General features: G+C 37.3%; 2 protein-coding genes across 3 annotated transcripts in view; one reads left to right on the forward strand and one right to left on the reverse strand.

Moving 5' to 3' along the window:
- Positions 1–21,104, reverse strand: part of kcnh5a (potassium voltage-gated channel, subfamily H (eag-related), member 5a) — a 139,158-nt gene that overhangs the window by 116,147 nt on the left and 1,907 nt on the right. Inside the window, exon 2 of one of the 2 annotated variants that reach the window (XM_079639699.1) lies at positions 19,693–19,853. The gene's annotated coding sequence lies outside the window, so the exon portion shown is untranslated. Of the gene's footprint in view, positions 1–19,692; positions 20,205–21,104 lie in introns of those variants that run through there. The other variant, XM_079639698.1, reaches the window with a different exon arrangement.
- rhoj (ras homolog family member J) lies at positions 920–18,868 on the forward strand. Its single transcript, XM_079639700.1, has 5 exons — positions 920–1,559; positions 10,452–10,510; positions 14,255–14,419; positions 14,741–14,836; positions 17,727–18,868. Exons 1-5 carry the CDS (start codon positions 1,346–1,348, stop codon positions 17,871–17,873), a joined length of 681 nt encoding a protein of 226 aa, XP_079495826.1. The 5' UTR covers positions 920–1,345; the 3' UTR covers positions 17,874–18,868.

The following is a 21,104-nucleotide window of genomic DNA, read 5'->3' on the forward strand; positions in this document are numbered from 1 at the left end:
AATTCATGAACAGGGCAGGGGGACGGAAATCTTCGCGCAATCTTAACTATATAAGGTGCATAGCCTACAGACTTGCCCGACCTCTAAATTACGTTAACATAAATTCATATTTTATAGAACAGTCTATGGAAGTTTTTTAAATACTTATAAAAGTTGACTGGCTGTCCATGCCTGTCTCATTTGCCTTAATTGGTCTGGCAAAACTCAAACAAACTCCACTGTCCCCAGGCAGGAGCTGGATAAAAGAGGGACAAAGCCAAGTGCAATTTAAAGCCTGGGGTGTTTTAGGGTTTCAACTAAAATGATGGAGGTGAGCCACAGAGCGTGTTCTGCAGGCTCCGCGCTCCCCGGCTCTGCGCACTTGCAAGCTCAAGCTGTAACATTGACTGGCACAAAAATTGACTGGCACAGGAATTTCGATGCCCGGTGCCATGGATAGCCTATAGTGATACCATGATAACCCAGTCAGAGTTACAGTAAATTAATAATATCATCTTAATTGTTCCAAACTACGCCAATGTCAGTAGTGAATATTTAAAAACTTTCAATGATCGTTCACCAACATTCTGCATAAATTAGCCTGAGGTTAAAACATTTATCTTCTCGATACTGCCGTTACTGAAAGAAAAGGAACATTGAATAAATTAATTTGAACTATAGATCAATTATTATTAGGCTATAGAACGAAAGAAAGAAAGAAAGAAAGAAAGAAAGAAAGAAAGAAAGAAAGAAAGAAAGAAAGAAAGAAAGAAAGAAAGAAAGAAAGAAAGAAAGTCAGTCCAACTCAAGTCATCCTTCCCTGTGGCGCCATATTTTCGGAAATGCAGTTAGATTGGGGACGTCCTCCCTCCCGCCCCTCCTGCCGCTGAAGTCCCCTATCTGAGTAGGCTGTGGACAGAGCCCCTATTGTTCCCAGCCCACTCCTGCCTAATATGGAATTTCGCAAGGAAACCAATGATTTCCTGACACTGACGACGCGCAGTGTAGGGGCGAATGTGGAAAGCTGTTTGGAGTATGATGGGGAGTAGGCTAAACCAGGGTCACAGACACGGCTTTTGAATAGGTTTCGTCGTCGGACCAGGAAAATGTAAAATGACGAAATGCAAGTTGTAGGAGTTATCGTGAGTTTTCATGAAGCTGCTCTCGATGGCGCCGGATTGTTTCGGAAGCGCGAGCTAAAGCGTGGATCACCTAGTTGACGGATTTGCCTGCTCACCGTACGACACGTAAACTCGAGTGTTTAAACTGGGCAAACCGAGATTAACGTCTCAAAGATTGATATTTCTGTCGACAGAAGACTTGGCATACCTGTGGAGAATACAGTTTCTGGACTTGTCCAACTATCATGCCTACTCTCAGCTCGAAAAGTAGGCAGAATGCAGTGGAAGCGGTTGAGGATGGAGGGAGTAACAGCAATCCTGTCTATACTATGACCAAGAAGATGTTGAAATGTGTTGTGGTCGGCGATGGAGCGGTGGGAAAAACCTGTTTGCTGATGAGTTACGCAAATGATGCTTTTCCCGAGGAATATGTGCCAACTGTATTCGATCACTACGCAGGTAAGTTGGTTTCTAGCTCAAAGCAATCCCTGTTTATTAAGTGAAGTTTACAGCATGTCTACCTAATCCTTGTCTACCCCATGCAGTCGGGTAGGGGACGGTCCCAAGAATAGCCATCTGAAAGAGGAGATATCAACTGCCAGAGCGAGGACTGCAGGGCCGACAGACTAAAAAGTAGAAACGGGGTACGGGGGGGGAGGGTCTGCCTCCGCTAATTTAGGTTAATAAAAAATAATATAATAATGCAAAAACAATTAAGTGTTTGTTATTATGTGTTTTAAACTTATTTAAGGTAGGCTAGTTTATAGTAGCCCCTGTGCTAGGGACGTCAAAGACACTTTATGTTCCGCGAGACGGGTAAATAGTAGGGCGCTAGCTCGCGAGTGCCGCAACCTGTTGATCACAGGAGAACACGCTGTCAACAATCTACTTCATGCATCTTTGTGGAACCAGTGTTTTGCACAAATGTGTTGCCAATCATTAGGTTTGTTTTTTATCGTTCTCTCTGACTCACACGCATATGCACGACTTTGGTTTCTTTGCAGGGAAAGCCCCCGTGATACATGCATGCTCTGAGAATCCTATGAGGGTCAAGTCCTAATTACACAGTGGCAGACAGGTCAGCTTTAACATCCTCTGAGAGTGGTACATCTTTGAGAACAGCAGGGCATTTCCCTCATAAATACAATGTAGGCCTATGCTAAATATGCATACCAACAATATGTTTTACTATCAGTTCTCCCAAACTCCAAAATTCTAAGCTGAAAAATTATAAATTGCATAAAGTGATGAGTGCTACAAAAGTAGACATTCCCAATGCAATGCTTGGCTTTTTTCTTTTGGTATTAGCAGTGGGAAAAGTTATCATTTTTACAGACTACAGGGAGGAGAGAGATTGTCTTATTTCCAATGTTTGCAAAGTCTCTTATCCAGCAAATGATTAATGGAAAAATCTTTGTGAAAATTAAATATTTACCTGTATATATCTTTATGGCTCTCTCATTTGTGAAAGCTTTAAAACTTTAAAGTATGTATTGTCAAATAATTTCCTTTCCTTTTTTTCTAATGTGCAATTTGATCAAATATGGCATGTTTATCTGGACCGTTTCCTCTTTATGAGATTTTAATAGTATCCTGTGTTGTCATTTTCTCCAGCTGGTCATTGCAGGCTCAATACATAAAGACAGACTGAACTAATTTAAGGAGTAAAACTTTTAAACTCTTGGGAGTTGAATGAGATGGAAAGATTTTCAAGGAGTGTGATTCTTGGTCAACTCCTCTGGTTAAATGAAGCTGATGAGTTATGATGTGGAGGCCGTCCAGAGGACACTTAAATGGATGTTGTCACAGACCAAAAATTTTAATGGAGACATGTTTAAGAAAAAATAAGGAATGAATAGCCGGACAGAGCAGCATCTAACCTTATGCTTTTTAAAGGTGTGGTGTGTATTTTATTTTCAATGTTTAAAACTTTCTCACATCCCTTTTTTCATTCTCTATATCAATATTTTTACAATTCATTTTGTTTATGTTAGTAGTGCATAAATTACACACTTCACCTAAAAGGAAATGAAACGGTGCTCATAAAAAATGGAGGACAAAAAGGCATTTTTTATTTGGTTCCATTATACTGTGCTGCAAACATATTCAATGCATGGTATGTAAAAGGTAGACGCACTCAAACACTTTATAGAATGCCATCATTACAGAACATGAAAGTAGAAGGTTTTAGAAGGTTTGCATGTAGGTTTTCATTTGGTAAAACCATTTAAGTGCCCATCAAATACTCAGTTGTTATATGTTGAATATCAGCAATTGAGATTTGCATTAGAAATAATGTTATGGAATAATTTTATATTGCCCATCCAGAAAGAGGTGTTTTTTAGTATCAGCACTATACAGCACTTCCTTGTATTATAGAGCGAGTGAAAGGGAAATTGAGAGAGAACAGTAACACTATTCTTCTAGTGCCAATCAATCACTTACATTCATAGTTGGCTCCACTACTGTCTCCACATTGAGAGGGGCCTTAACACAGCATCATAATAAAGTAGTGAATTGTCACATAGTGGCTTCATGTCCAGGCTAAAGAGCACAGAGCTCCCATTGTAGGCCACTGAAAGATTTACTGTGCTGCTATGCTAGAATTGGTCTTAAATGAAAAACTCTGCATTTATATCATTCATGCTACGGCAGTAATTAAACAGTTTGCAATATAACATATTGGGAATACTGCAGTCAAATTATCAGTGAAAATATAATTAATAAGTATGCGTCTTTTTCTAAATGTATTAACTGAAATTGTGACCTGAGGAATCCAAGCAGCAGGTATTTGGATTTATATTGTTTAAATATTAAAATAATTGAAATAGTGTTTTTTTTATATATATATATATTACTATTCAAAGTTTGGAGTCTGTAAGATTTTTTTATGTTTTTAAAAAGAAGTCTCTTATTCTTATCAAGGTAATATAGTAGTATAACGATGTAAATAAACATATATTTCAATAAACGTTTATTATTATTATTATCAGTGTTTAAAAACAACTGCTCAATATATTTGTGAAAACCATGATACATTCATGTCAGGATTTTTTTTAACCATGTAAGTCTTTACTGTCACTTTTGATCAATTTAATGCATCCTTGCTGGATAAAATGATTAATAATATTTTTAAAAAAATCTCACTGACACCAATTTTTGAAACACGAGTGTACTGAAGATGATATATTTTAGTACAGCGTTTCACCTTTCCAGCTAGTTTGTTGTTTAAACCATCTATTTTTATTTGATGATGGCTTATTAGTTGGTGGCTTACATACCGACTACTTTTGCTGACATAACTCTGTAAATAAGGCCAAATATAATATATTCATCAGGAGTGAACTGACACTATATTCTTTTCACCAGAACCACTGTGATTGCAACCTATTAGAGTCAGAGCTCAACCCAGGAGTATGTGGGACTATGGTTTCCGTCAATAAATCCCATGGGATCAGAATTCCCTTGTCCAAAACAAACCGATGACATTCCCGGGCCATGACACAGTGCCTGCTAATGTGTTTGAGATGAGTCATCGTCTAGTGTGGCTCCCACTAGACTCCTAACAAAATCAACTAATCCGACAATTATATTGCATTGTAGATATTCCCACATGGTCAATACTGAAATGCCATATAGGAAAGGATAGGAAAGTAGCAGTTCGCACTTCGCATTTTCTATCCTTGGATTGGCAGATCTGTAAAAGCACCTAAGTTCTTTGAAAGTTTTATTTTAAACTCACCATAAGCAAGAATATTCTGTACAAAATAAAACTATTTGTGTTTGAGATAAGTCATAATAAATAAAACAATAAGCCTATCAGTGTTTATTAACACTGACATCCCTAATAGTTAAATTAATAGCAGTAAAGGATACCAGAAACACCCAGAAAAGGTCTTTTGAGTTTAGTTCTGGTTTTAAAGATGTATTTTATTCTTTGTTGCCCCATAATATGCATGTGGTCTGGTGGTTAGTGATGGTATAAACATGCCAGATTTGGTTAGTGGAAAGAACAAAAGTTGAAATAGGTCGGAGTGGTTGAAAGAAGTAAACCTTCTTTTGAACTTGTCACTTTTACTTAGCGGTAAATGTTTACTTTAGCACGTCTAAAGCTCACTTGAATTAGTTCTAGATCATTTAATTATTGAGAAAAAAATGCTAATTTATTCTTATGACTTTACTTCCTCTGTGGAACACAAAATAATAATGTTTCAACTGTTTTGTCCATACAATGAAAGTCATTGGGTCCCAAAACATAACTGAAAACATTATTATAAAGTATTTTCTTCTGTTCCACAGATGTTTCCGATGACAATAGGGTGAGTAAATGATGACATAATTTCCATTTTTGGGTAAACTGTACCTTTAAGTGATATTATGAATCTCTCTAGAAAGAGAGTTCATAAATAAGTAATTAAATAAAAGCTCATAATTAGTGGGTAATTAGTACAGTGTGTGGTAACGCCTATGTTTTGCTGAGTGAAAGTACTGTCACAAAACATTCAGCAGCAGGCCATGCTTAATCTTATAACAAGTGCTGTGTAAGGGCCTTACAGATTCTTTTGGCTTCAGAACGCAAGATTAATCACATTAATGCATTTTTTTAGTTATGCTATGCAAAATGTGTAGATTATGTACACTTCGAACCTCTGGCAAGCACAGTTCTGCAGCAACATGAATTAAAATGAGGATTAAACCCTGTGGCTTATTTTGGACTTCGAACCACCAATGCCTTCAAATGAACACTAGCGGTACAAGCTTCTTTAGAAATCACACATCAGGAATGCCAACCACTCGAAAAACATACAAACCCATTTATACATCACACTGCAAGCACATATTTGGCATGTTGACGTAAAGCTTTTGCTTCTTAGGCGAAGAGCAGATCTAATAGAATTCTGCGTAGGAAATCTGTACTTACAGCATTTACAAGTCCTAGTAAATATGATTTACAAGAAGAAAAGAATTGGCTTTAAAGAATGTCTATCTTTTCAAACTTTTTTTTTAAGAATCTGTAAAGTCAAATTTAGAGTTTATTTGGACAAATTCTGCTTTTCAAATAAAAATATTCTACTTACTTACATTCAAAATTCTATTGCAATTCTGCATCCTGTTTATTCCAATTGAACTGGAATTTTCACTATCGCTATGCCTCAGTTCTCAAAACAATAAGATCAGATTTTAATTTAATTTCTTATTCATTCAGGCAAATTACATGTGTTTTGGCACATGTGCAAAAGAGTAAGTACAATTGTCTACAATTTCAAAGTAACTAAATGCACATGACTTGGTGATAAAAGCTGATGAGTTGATTTAAATTGTCACTCTTCACAACATTTTTTTCCATCATGTGAGCAATCACATGCAAAATTATTCCGACATACAGGTATATTTCATAAATATCTTTCACATTGAATGTTTTGTTTACATGTAACACATTGCTATAACAAATAAATGTACTGTAACTATACAAATATGCATATTCTTACTTGCTGAAATAAGTATCTGATAGCTCAGTTTGATACACAAAAGCATTCAGCAAGACAAAATGTTCGGTGTCAACCACATTTTCATTTGTATGACAATCATCTCCAGGGTTGATTGCCATGGTCTCATTTTGGTGGCATTTGCCAAATTTACTGACAAAATAACTTGGCTTTGAAGCATGAATGAAATATTTTGAGTAAGTTACTAGATGTTTTTAGACATGTAATAGAGTTGTGATGTCATAAAACAGTGGCAATTGCACTTATACAGTTTAGAGAATGTTAAGATCGTTTCAAAAAATGAGCCAACTTTTTTGAGGCATTCTCATTTCAATTCTGAATGGTGCACCGTGCACAACACACTGATTACCAGATTCCAGTTAAGACACCAATACATTTATTTATAAAAAACAATTTTATGGGAAATTTGCTGGACTGGATGGTGGACAACAGTAGCCTAGAAATCTAGACGCACCCTAGCGGCAGGAAAATTTATTTTGCAGCCAGGGTAGTCTAGCAACTCTCCGTTGGCTTTCGAACAGGAAAAAAAAAACTAGTCAGGCCAATCAGATCGTGTATAGAGTCGACTGGCGGGCTTAACATAATGACGACAGAGCTGCGACGAATCCCTGCTACTTGAAAACAAAGAATGGCTGCTGCTGTTGGCAAACAGCTGTCTTTGGAATCGGCTTTGGTCGCGTCTCTGGAGGACTTGGAGTTAAGCTTTTCTTTGAGAAAAGAACAATGAACGGCACTTAAGTCATTCTTAAAAAGGGAAGATGTTTTCGGAGTTTAGCTGACCGGATCTTGACTCGCTCTGACTACGTCACCTTTTTCGTTGCTCTGGTTGGTTGTAGCGCTATCCTATTGCATGCAGAGGGGATTTGAAAGACAACCGTTTATCCCGCCCCTCGGATTGAGCCATCCCAAGGGTGAGTTCCCAGACCTAACATCTTGATGTGGGTCTGGCTTGCCAGGCTAGGACAACAGTCCACCATGGAAGAATGGGTGTCATTTGCGATTAGCAGTGAAAGCACCTACAGTAAATGGTTAGCGATTGAGACCTAATGCATCTGTGCTGGAATGGAAAGTGTAAATTAAATTTGCAGTCTCTTGCCATTACCATGTGAGTATCTATACAATTCGTTGTACTGTTCTTATGGGCTAAAGCTCTTGAATGCAGATAGTGGCTGACTCCAATGTCACAGGCCTGTCTGTGAAAGAGAAAAGAGGTGAGAAAGTTGGCCTGGAAGGACGTGAGTGCTTCTGACCCCCCAAATCACGTTTCACAACAGTGGGTTAGTCTTGAGTGAGACTGTAACCCAACATTGATTTTTCTCCAGGCCACAGAATGGGGGCTGGGATTTGCCGAGAGCTCGAGCCTCATGGGGAAAAGCAGCTGATAGGAGAGAACAGCTGAGAGCCTGATTCACAGCCACTAACCCTTCTTTGTCTCCACGACCTGCTTCTACACAGCTTCTACTTCTCTCAAACTTTCACCTCGGCCTTGTTTTCTTTTAGTAGTTCTCATATATAGGTAAAGAAAGAGTCAGAGAATCAGTAAATGAGGAAAAACTTTGCACTTAGTTTAGACTCCTTATTTAGCCTGGCCCAAGGGAAGAGAATCGTGCTGGTAAAAAGACTTGACAGGAACAGCTGATAAGCAGTGGCAGAATCAAGGCCACTGTTTCAGGTCCATCTTCACAGTCTACAGGGAAAGAACTTCTAATCAAAACACCGCTTGGCTAGATTCCCACAGCTGCAATACCTCGGCCCTTTCTTTTAGCAAAACACCACCCTGGGTTTTTGCACACCACTGTCCACGTGGCTCCTCAGTGACCCCGTGTTCATACATGCAGCTAAGCTAGGAGCATTAGTGCTAGTGCTGCTTTGAATTTGTCTCTTGTCCCCAGTGTTGAGCACATGATTGTTAAAATTAGCATTGAGATTAGCAATCGCTTAAAGCGGTGTAAGATTTGAATTTTAAAAGGGCTGCATAGTCTTCTCTTGTAATCATAATTTATGAAACAAACATTTTGCTCTGTCAAGTGAAGCAGTAAAGCTAGCATAAGAACGTCTTTAGGGCTTTTTAGTGTCTTTTAGGTTTTCATATTTGTTTATAACTGACTAGGTCCGTTCAAATTATGCTTTCAGTATACCAAGTTAAGAAACTGTTCTTTGTTTGGGGAACAAAGCAACTTTTCTCATAATAAAATATTGTGAAAGTCATAGGCTAGATTTTCTTTAGCACTCTTTTTGCAAGTTGAAATAAAAGATTAATTCCCTCAAAATTGCTAAGTACTAAAGAATTGTCATAAAAGTGTATCCCATGACTTGCGCTACATTTCCAGCTTTCTGAACTCAAATTTTACTCAATATTCCATGATAATCTTTCCTTCAAATGAGCTGTTAACTGCTGTGACTGGATCATTGAATCAATGACTTGAACTTGAGAACTGGATCACAATATTCAAAGACTGTATATGCAAAGACGATTCGCTTGTATTATTACCAATAAATGAAACGGCAACACGCATTATGGCGGTATACACCCCAAACGGCAATTGGTAAAGTCATCGCATCACAGCATCTGTTGTTACAAGAGAAATGGAAACAGAAACAGTCAGTGTCCTGACACACATACTTTTGAAATGCTATTTGAGCACAAGAAACAATATTTATGGGACAGTTCATGTCAAACTATTTGTTCATGAATTTGACATTGATACTATCACAAGGCAATCATATGACTTCAGTGGCCTAGTAATATGACACACAAGTTGTATGAACCTCTTTTATCGTTTTTTTTATGGTGCTTATTGTCATTTTTGAAGCTTGAAGGCAGCAGACTAAAATGAGAGCATTTATTTTAAAGATCTAATTATTTTGATAGTGGTGTTCATCTATGCTTAAAACTCTGCATTGCCTCCACAATATTGGAGTGTTTAATCCGAATCATCTGTAGTGAATTTCTTCTGAACATTTTGCTGGCTTGTTGTCGAGGAACGTTGGAGAGGTTGTCTGTCTTCTCCTTTTCCAGAAACTTCTTGACTCATCCAGACAGCCAGAGCTATTGTTTGCAGGGAGTGCTTTGGTTCTGTCCACAATTTTCATGACTGGAAGGTCATTGCATTGGCCATGTTGGAAGCATTCATGGGTATCTGGCTCAGTACAGTTTGTGGGCTATCAAAAATTGGATAAGATCGTAAGCATTAATTATGTCATCCCATGTATCAGTATTTCAGGCCATCATGGAGTTGAGAAGATTGAATTCAGTTCAAGGTATCTCAGAAGGTGCTTGAGGTCTGAAGAATCTGGTGGTGCAGCTACTATTCAGCTTTTCTTTCATCCTCTCTCTCTTTCTTTCTTCTCTACAAACCACTACATGCTCAAAACATTGAGTTTGAGAAGAGTGTGGACAAACAGTGGATAGTATCTTCAGTTTGTTTGATACCTCAGTGAAATGTTGAGTCCAGCTGTTTTCCTGTTCTCAGCAGAGGTCCTTTATTTCATGTTGTTTGATGACAAAAGTTTGACTTGTCTGTTTTTTTTCCCTTTTACTTGTGTCAACACAGCCGTTCTCTCCCCCTCATCACCAACAACACAGAATGAAATATGTATGCACGCACACACCGTTCTTTCCTCCCTGTTTTCCAAAACCGGTCACCCCTTGCTGTTGACAGCTGTCCTTTTCCAAATCAACCTCCATTCCCACCCACAACCAAACAGCAGGTCCAGAGTTCTGGAAGTACATCAGAGGGATGCGATACAGCAGGAGCATAAACACTTTTTGCAGACATATTCTGCACTGTTCTTCTATTTTACATGTATAATGAATCTTTTGATTTGTTTTGATTTTTTACAGTGAATGTAACAGTATCTGGAAGGCAGCACTTACTGGGATTGTACGATACTGCTGGACAAGTAAGTTAATGTTTCTGAGGTCTATATAGTACCAATAGCCCATCTGCTTAACAACCTTAACAACTTAACGAGTAAGGCCCATTCACACCAAGGACAATAACAGTATTATTATCCACACCAACGGACAATACTATTTAAGAAGTACGGCATATGTCACCACCAGAGAGAATTCTGTCATTTTACTGGAAGATTAAGTATTTTGATTAACAAAATAGAAGCATGGCTAAATCATTCACAATAAGATCTATAGCATGCATTTCAGATCTTTTCATTTCGATTTCAAAAATAATTAGCGCAATAACAAAACCTCAATAAGACTGACAACACTGCATTTAAATTCATTCATACATTTACTATTGTTACCCAATAACAACTGAGTACAGCAACAGACCTGACACTGAAACAAATAGGTGTTTTTCACTAGGTTTACTTCAACATTCCCTATTAAATACAGTCTAATTTCATCAACAACAAAAAATACATTAATGCTCTTAAAAAACATCACTAATGGCGCTTTTCCATTACCAGTACCAGCTCGACTCGCCTTGGCTCGGCTCGCGTTTCGCTCCGTTTTCCATTGCATATAGTACCTCCATAATAGTACCTGGTCGTCATAGCGACGCGACACACACCCGCTACCCACACACACAGGACAATGGAGGAAATCGAGTGTATGCTGTTTTACATAATATTAGTAATGGGTATATCACGCAATCTCTGGCAAAACTATTAAAAAATGTCTGGGTTATTCAGGATACTCCGTCTGGTGCGTGCAATGATGACGCAGTGAATAGTGACGATTATCTCTGACCAATCAGCAGTCTGAAGTGTGTCACGTCACATTTTAGTATCGCCTCAGCTCGCTTAGAACCTCGCTGAAGGTGATACGAAAAAAAGTACCTGGAAGCAGGTACCGGTACAACTTTTACACAGTGGAAAACCAAACAAAGGCGAGGCGAGGCGAGCCAAGGCGAGCTGGTACTGTGCAGTGGAAAAGCGCCATAAGTGACGTTGTGGCATCAAATCACTCTGAATTTAAATTCACATACAGTTGCGTTTAATGGCAGAATGTACAGCCTGTTTTGAATAATGTTGTAAATAAAGCTGCAAGCAGTGACTTGAAATTACAACAAACCACAGGCTGGGTTGTTTTTGTCACTGTCAGCCCACCATAATGACTTTGATTTTGGCTTATTATTGCAGTGATTCTTCAAAAATAAACTCACATGACTACCGGTAGTCAGATACAGCCTGAAGAAATGCATCTAAATCAAAGCCCAGCGGTTTACTTTTATTGTGTGTCTAAAGGCATCACAGAGTCAGCCGTCCCTGCAATACCCATATTATTGGATCCCAGTTGTTAAGAGTTAATGCTGGAATATATATAATGCAACAGATTACAACGTCTGAACATAAACAACATAAAGAACTTGTTCATATATGACTCTCCTCCACTCTTTCTATCTAGTGCCTGTGTAACATCCAAATTAGCTTTAGTTTCTTACTTTTCTATGTACAATGTCAGACAGTTATTTTAGTTTTTTATATATTTATTTTTGTATATGTTTTTATATATGTATTTTTATATATTTATATATATTTTTTTTAATTCAGAACTAAAAATGTTTAAAAAAATTAAGTTTAAGTTTTATTAATATTTGCTTTTGTCATTTTTATTAGTTTTTGTATTTTTAAATAATTATTTTTAGTTTACATTTTTATTTCAGTTTAAGTTTTTGTAATTCAAGTAATTATTTCAGTTAGTTGAAAGGGCAACATTTCTAATTTATGCTTTTTCATCTAATATTTTCTATTTCATTGCATTTATTTCAATTACCAAATATATATATATATATATATATATATATATATATATATATATATATATATATATATATACACATATATATAAACAATATCCACACTGGCTTGGTTGTTGTATAATTTCCCCCAATTGTTTCCGCATTTTAAGATAAAATTGTTTAAGTAAAAGTTTTAAGAAACTGAAAATGACACACATAACCAATCCAAAAATAGAAATTAGGCATTTTTGACATTTGTGAATAGCTGTTACTGAATTTCGATCATTATAAAAATATATATATAATAATGAAAAAATATATTTAATATATATTTCATCAATCATGAAAACAGAATAATTATCTGACTTATAGTTTATAATTAAAAAATTATATTCAGATAATTATTCTATTTTCATGATTAATCATTACTGTCAGCTTGTTAAGATTGCCCTTATAAGAAATTATATTATTCCTAGCAGGGAAAAGTCTATCATTGACTATATTGACTTTGGCAGTTGCTGACATTGCACTGGGGGGCTGCATTAATTTAATAAGATGTACGGAGTTTCTTACAGAGTATATATCTGAATAAATAATGAGGGAATAAACTATTATTTTATATTCAAAAACATGCAATATATACAAGGAGAATATTAATATGTGCATAATCTGCATATTTTACAATAGACGTCTCAGATACGGCTCTTGACTGGCATGAAGAGCTATAGGGTACCAATTTGCACATATGCATATTTACCAACAATACACTGACTAAGGGTCATTTTTTTACTTTGTTTTAAGGAATGAAGTAATAAAGAAAGCTAAAGTGTGAGTATTTCTGTTCAGTATAATTATGTAAATGTTTAGGATCTATAGCTGTGGCAAGGACAGTATGAGCTGCAATGATACATATTTGCTGTGTTTCAGAATTGAACAGACCGACTAATTTAGTTTTCAGCACATTCCTGTATAAATGAAAGTTATATAATACAGCACGTCTACTCCTTTAAGCTGTTCACTGATACAGAGGAGCATTTGTGTGATGTTTGGCCCTTCTCTTCTATTGATCACTGACTAAGAGATCAATTGCACTCAAAAAGAACTGACTTTTACAAGATGCTGGCGCAGAGTTGTCATTTGGCACTGACAATTTAAAAGCCTAATGTAAATGATTTATGTTCATTTGCATTTCATAATAAGAGACAGAATAAAGTCATAGATGTTAATGATGCTCAACTTGTTACTTTTATTTTACCAGAACATTCAGGGTCCTCATTTTTAATATGCACTTTTAAATGGCCAATATAAAATACTCAGATATGACACTTCTTTACATGCAGTGGTTTAGTCGGGTGATCTCCAAGAAGGGGTACATGCATACCAAGTTCTACTTAAACCTGTAAAAATTAAATTGCTGTTTGACCGGTTTCATTTACTCTACCATTCAAAAGTTTGTGCTCTGTACGTTTAAAAAAAAAAAAACCATTTTTTAAGTCTCTTATGCTCTGCAATGCTGCATTTATATTAAACTTTTTTTTTTTTACAAAAACAGTAGTAAAAACTGTAGTATTTTGAAAGTATTTTAATATATTTTAAAATATAATTTATCCCTGTAATGGGAAAGCTGAATTTTCAGCAGCCATTATTCCAGTCTTCAGTGTCACATGATCCTTCAGATATCATACTAATTGGCTAGCTTTCTGCCTAAGAAACATTTCTTATTATCATCAATAAATATATTTATACTGTTATGTGACTGAGTCTGACTGTTGGAAACACTGATTTAGAAGCTTTAACCTTTAAATGAATGATCTACCCTCTTGATCTTATATACCGGTAATTAGTTTTTCCAAATGATGTTTGGAATCATATTTCGGTAGATGAGATGAACTGAGTCTAAAGCAGGTCTTACTTCACTCGTCATCTTCGTCATGTGTTATAGGAGGATTACAATCAGCTGCGGCCCCTCTCTTACCCCAACACAGACGTCTTTCTCATCTGCTTCTCCGTCGTGAATCCAGCTTCCTATCACAATGTTAAGGAGGAATGGGTACCTGAGCTCAAATCCTGCATGCCTCACGTGCCCTACATCCTCATTGGAACACAGGTGCGAGAGTTTCTGATTCAGACAGTGATGTGATTTTTTTATTATTAATAATAATAATAATGTTGTTGTTGTTTATATTTAATTATCGGATCAAATAATAATAATAAATTTATTATTATTGAAAATATTTATTGTTGTATCATTATAAATAATGATAATTGTTATTAGATCAAATATTGAGATTAGGCATCAGATCAAATAAAAATCTGAATATTTATGGCCTGCTGAGGAGCTTCAACCCAGCAAAGATCCCAGAACATTCTGGCTTTTTTTTTTCTGCCATTTAGGCTATTTATTGAAATGTTGCTCCAATTCATTCAGATTGACTTAAGAGATGACCCAAAGACACTGGCACGTCTGCTCCAGATGAAGGAGAAGCCCCTGACCTATGAACAAGGCCTCAAACTAGCCCGAGAGGTGATGGGATTTTCATACTTTTGGTGGTTTGGCTTAATTGTTAGTGGTTTGTTCTTGATCTATCCAGGTAAAAAAAAAAAAAAAAAACAGAAAGCATGATTAATGACCTGTCAAAGCACTGAAAGAATTAGTTCACCCAAAAATGTAAATTCTGTCTCACCCTTATGTCGTTCCAAGCCTGTATGACTTTCTTTCTCATGCGGAACACAAAAATGGGTTTGGGAAAATGGGACAGAATGTTCGAGCTAGGGCTGGGCGATATGACCAAAATCTCATATCACGATATAAGTCATCTCATATCCCGATAACGATATATATCACGATATAGTACTTTTTCTGTAAATTCAATCAATTAATAATTTATATATAATTACTACATGGAAAATACTTTTAGCATATATCAAATAAAAGAAAAGTTGATATATATATTGAGTATATATTAAGTATATCCTCAAAAATGTTTATATATATATATATATATATATATATATATATATATTATATTCTCAACAAAAAAAGGGCAAATGTTTGATTAAGAATGTAGAAATATAAAATATGAACGAAATTTAAAACACTTTTCAAAAACAAATGATTACAGGCCCAACATAAAATATTGCTATATAAAATACCAAATGTAAAAATGCAATGGAAGATGTTTAAAATGTAGCAGAAATCAGGGCTCCGAACCTGTTCAATGAACGAAAACAAACAAACGAAATTTTGACAGGAGCATAACCAGAAACGGAAACCAAATTAAATTTAATCGTTCTGAACAGACCGTTTATATACTGTCTATGGAACAGACACGCTTATTTGAAATGGCCATTACCCGGTTAACAACGTTATTTTATCGTTCTGTTAACTATTTTAATTTGCCAGTAAACCAATCATGTATTCAAATAGTACAGACTGAGCAAATGTGATATTGACGCGCATAGCCTATCCAACTTGAGTGAAATGCCCATGCTCAGCTGTCAGTCATCATAAGTCGCAATGGGAATGCGCTGGCGTTAGTTTTCCATACTGTAAGTTATCACCAACTGTCAAAAAATTAGGCCTACATTTCAGTGAAAATGAATAGCAGGTAATATGTAACTTTTTGTTTTTTGAAACCAGCGAAAATTGCAGGATAGTGTAGAACATGGATCCACACAACGTCACATCACGCACTTAAAGCGCTTATGTGAACGGAGAAAACAGAATAAAGCTAAATATATTAAAACTAATATATAGGCCTATATGCGAAATATAGGCTATTTGCCTTAAATAATAATTACAGATTAACAAAAGGAAAGTAAGCATTTTGCTGAGCTTCGGATCAATGCGACAGGGTCCAAAGTTCACAAAAAGGAAACCGAGATGTTAGAAAAGGGAATCGAGCTTGTTTTCTGTATTTTACGGCTTTGCAGTTTTGAATAATTTTTTGCTTCTATCCGTATGACCATAAATTACGGAGTAACGGATTCCTGTTCCTGTGATCGCGCCGACGCTTCACGGCACGCGCACACGTTATTGCATTGCTTATTATAACTTGACATAGCAGCATGTTCATTATCAAAATATAATAGTCAACTAAACAAAGAAATTTTACCAAATCATGTTCAGGCTACAGAGGTAGCCCCTCATTTAGGAACGAGCTCCTCGGGTGTCCTGGCTGGTCCTGCTCGGAAACACCCGGTTCTATCACCCTTCACTCGCCATGTTATTCACGTTTCTGCCTGTATTCTCCATAGACAGTATATAAACTGGACACAGCGACCCCAGAGGTTTCAACGGAGAGAAGTGAAGTCAATTAGAAGCACTTACTTCCTGATCGCAAGGCGAACTGCGCAGGCTCAAACTGAGCTTGACGACGTAGATGTGACGTGAGCAACCTGTAGGTCTTCTAGTAGCTGTGCCGAGAGAAATCTGAATCATTCCCTTCCGAATCTCGCAGAGACGGAGAGCGTGGGTATTTGCTGTCCATGAGCTAGCAACGGGAGCAACTTTATCACTCTCTATGGGCTTCTCCCTTGACTTTATGCCTCCACGTCCTCCCGATTGCTTGCGAGCTTCTCTGCCTGTCCATACGGTAATTTTTCGACTTGTGCGACAGAGTCGCGCGGGTATGACGCAATCGTTAGCCTGTTTTTACAAAAACTGCTTCTACGGGGCCATAACGTAAGATACAAGGTAATGGAGCCTTTTATACATTTTCGTGTTTCTTTAGAAATAAACAATGGACAAACGGTGTCTTTAAACGCCTCAGATGTAAAGTTATTCGCTGTCAAAGTGACGCCAAAATGAATGGGAGTCAATGGAATGCTAACAGCAGGTGGGGGTCCGCTAGCCAATGGCGGCGCCCAGGTCGGCTTCAATATCTTTCGGAAAACTGCCCCCCTGGTATTCTCATGGCGGCGTGTAAGATTGCAGTCCTCCAAATGATGAAAAAAGTTTTGCCGTAAACAATGTTTTTTGCGACACCACGATATGAACGATAGAGCATAATATGAATCGATAGACTTTTTATATCGTCCATCCGATATATATCGTCATATCGCACAGCCCTAGTTCGAGCTGCTTTTTTCCTATTTAGTGAGTGAATGGTGACCACATTTCCAAGACAAAATATTTAGTGAATAAACAGTTAAACGTGGGGATTATAAGAGGACAAGTTATAAGGCCTGCTTTGAAGTAGGAGCTTGATTACCCCTGGTCACCGAGGTCCATTTTCATTGCATGTAAAAGAGCAGCTCTGACATTCTGCTAAACTTTTCTTTTTGTGTTCTATGGAAGAAAAAAAAAAAGTCAAAAGTCACAACATGAGGGTGAGTAAATGATGACAGAGTACTTGAGTGAACTATCCTTTAACCTAAAGCTGAGTGTTATTATTATATATTGCTATCCCCAGATTGGAGCCCAGTGCTATCTGGAGTGTTCGGCATTGACTCAGAAGGGACTAAAGACAGTGTTTGACGAGGCCATCCTGACAATCTTCAGTCCTAAGAAACAAAAACGGGGCTGCGCAGCCTGCAGGAGATGTTGTGCTATCGTGTGAGGATAAAACATCTCCAACTGTGAAAACCCACAGTCCTCCAAAGCTTCAGGCAATGTAACAGACCCTAAACCGCCTCCAGTCTGCTGTACATCCTTCCTTTCTCCATCCGCCTGTTGTCCCTCAGGACAATGAGCGGTCTTGCCCTCGGGTTTGTGTGTCTCGTGGAGAGCTTCCAAAACAAGTGCCTTAATTTCTCCCCACGTTGCCTTACAAGATTCCCTTCTCAAGCCAAAGAAGTTTCAGACTGGACTGTGGTTACTTGAACCGACATGGCGCGACGTCGCCAATCTCCAATCAAACAAACGTTTTAGATTCAGCTCTGGGCCATTGGATTTGTTTTAAACCCCCTATATTATATGGTTTCTCGAGGCTTATGAAAAAATGAAAATCCATTCCTCCATGCAAGCTGTTTTTTTCTCAGTCACCTCAAATCAATATTGTGCTCTTTCTGGAGTCAATGCTTCAGCAGTTCGAGCTAGTTAATAAGGGAAATTCTCTGGAGGATGGCCAACTCATCAATAGAGGTAGAGCAGAAGGAAGAAAAGAGAGCGCAAGTGTAACTGTGTAAGAAGTGCATCTTTACCACAAATCATTGGGTCATTTAAAATTAGCAACTAACGATTAGCAAAAAACACTTATAAACCGTTGCATACCTACACATCCAAAGACACCAACAATAACACTTTAAAAAGAGTGACAATCAAGCACACTATGTGGAGACTGAAGTCTGTCAGTGACAGGATAAAGGGAAAGTGTATATTGTGGCAACATTAGCCCATGAATTATTCGTATTTCCTTTTTTAATTTTCTGTTTTTAGAACTGAGATGCCATGAAGTGTACTTAGTCACATTTTTATGAGCCATCAGACTTAGATCTTTATACAATGTAGGTGCAGAACAATGATGCCATATAATGGTGCTGTAATTATTATGTTTCATATGGATTTACATTTTGATTTTTGAAGTATAAATTACAGCTAAAATTACAAATGACTCTGCCTAAAAAATGCTCTCATTGTTCTCTTTTAAAAATGAGCCGATTGAGGACTGTAAGTGCCACTTAAAAATAAAAAGTAGTAACTAATCACTAATGTACTAATTCCAACATTTAAATATAGATAAATCACTTTTCAAATTACAATTAAATTAACAATTTAGTCAAATGTAATGATACATTGATAAATCAATTTAAATGCAACATTTAAATTATATTTTTATAAAGCATGTTCAAATTGCTTTTCTTATCCATTTGCCAGTTGTTGTTGTTGTTGTTTTCTGAATGCATTTTAAAAGGTGCAGTAATTTATGTATTATTTTAGTTTTAATCATTAATCATGAATTAAATGTCAACGGTTTACTTTTAATATTAAGTGGCACTCATAGTACGTATTATGATCTTACAACTGTGAAAAAACACACACCCTATTTCAGCTAAAATGCTGGTGTGTTGACTAAGAACCAGGCTTGTACACTGTCTAACTGTTGTGTTCTTCCTCTGGCTAAAGCCACCCCCTTATTTTCCCCTTTAAAGATCAGCTCAAACACAAATGGCTTTGTTCTTCAAACTTGTTTTCTCTCTCATGTGTGTAGTGTGGTCATGCTGTAAAGTGCAGTCCCGCCTTATTTGTTCTTTTCAAAATGAGGACGTTCCCTAATGTATTTTGGAACAAGTGTCAAATTGTTTGGACAATATTATGTGTAGCCCTTACTTTTTCTGTTTTGGACATGGGACATAACAGTTTTTAGGTATATCAATCATCTGCCAAAGCAATGAACTGAAACCTTGCAGTTCAAGTCTCCATATCATCACTCCACTTACCAAAAACTAGTAGTTCTCAGACGACCATGCTTTTGGACACCAGAACTGGTACAGATTTCTTGTGATTGCTCTTCACATCAGTCGTTCCTTAGTTGACCTCAGGGACTTCTTTCCAGAGCCCGCAAGGTGCTTGCGACCTTCCTCGGGCTGATGAATCAAACCTGCTCCAAAGAGAGGAGGAAGAATGAGCCTTCATTCACTTGCCTTTAATGTAGCATAGAGATTGTTTCTTCACTCAGTTTAAGTGCACTTACAACACTGTGCCTTGCATTGTCCTATGCAATCGTTAATATACTCTAATGCTAATAAGACCAGTTTTCAGTCGCTGGTTGAAAGAGCTATAACTTGAACTCAGTCTTGAACTCAACTGTATTTAATACTTGTTTTTTTCTTCTTTAAATGTCATGTATTGGTTTATTTGCTTAAGAAACGTGACAGCTTTTTTTTTGCCAAACCTAAAAATGTGTTGTAAATATACACAGAGTGATTAAAGCTTGTAATAAAACTTTTGAAATTGTCTTTGTCAATAATGTTGGTTTCTTCAGTTCTCTTGTATTCGGCTGCCAAATTTCCTTTAGTATTTGGTGACCTCAATTTTCAGAAGTACACAATTTGAACAAAATGCATTCTCCTTATTAACTTTGTCCCAGAAGCTTCATATTAGAGTAGAGTTCGAACCAGCGTCCCAGCATACCAGATCCTACCATACCATTCAGTGTAACAGAGGAACTTCTGAGAATCTTGAGAAAGTATAGAAAATTTGTCCTTTCTCGTGTCTGCTCCTCTCACCCTGAAACTTCTGTTCCTTCATTAAATGTGCGACCTCCGACAAAGTAAGCCGATTTGTCATCATCTCTCGCTTTTTTGATCAGTTGCTAGTCATAGCCAGCAGCCATATCACCCTGTTGCCCACTGAAGCTAAGCAGGGCTGAGCCTGGTCAGTACCTGGATGGGAGACCTGAGAAAACCAGGTTGCTGCTGGAAGAGGTGTTAGTAAGGCCAGCAGGGGGCGCTCACCCTGTGGTCTGTGTGGGTCCCAACTCCCCATATAGTGATAGGGCCTGGACACTATACTGTCAATGAGCATCGTCCTTCGGATGAGATGTTAAACCGAGGTCCTGACTCTCTGTGGTCACAAAAAATCCCAGGATATCTTTCGAAAGAGTAGGAGTGTAACCCCGGCATCCTGGCCAAATTTGCCCTGTGGCCTCTGTCCATCATGGCCTCCTATATACTGATTGGCTTCTTCACTGTCTCCTCTCCACCAGTAAGCTGGTGTGTGGTGGGCGTTCTGGTGCACTATGGCTGCTGTCGCCGATTTGAGTGCCGAGAAAAGTGCTATATAAATGTAATGAATTATTAACTATTACTATTACAACTTCTGTCTACAGTCTTTGTCCTCTTTCGTCAGA

The sequence above is a fragment of the Phoxinus phoxinus genome (assembly GCF_949152265.1).
Source record: "Phoxinus phoxinus genome assembly, chromosome: 16".
Lineage (NCBI taxonomy): Eukaryota > Metazoa > Chordata > Actinopteri > Cypriniformes > Leuciscidae > Phoxinus > Phoxinus phoxinus.

Bases quoted from the DNA above. Each gene is read 5' to 3' on its own strand.
- rhoj (XM_079639700.1), top strand. From the start codon at position 1,346: ATGCCTACTCTCAGCTCGAAAAGTAGGCAGAATGCAGTGGAAGCGGTT. The intron at 14,420-14,740 runs GTGCGAGAGTTT...CAATTCATTCAG, and splicing joins ACATCCTCATTGGAACACAG to ATTGACTTAAGAGATGACCC. The intron at 14,837-17,726 runs GTGATGGGATTT...TGCTATCCCCAG, and splicing joins GCCTCAAACTAGCCCGAGAG to ATTGGAGCCCAGTGCTATCT.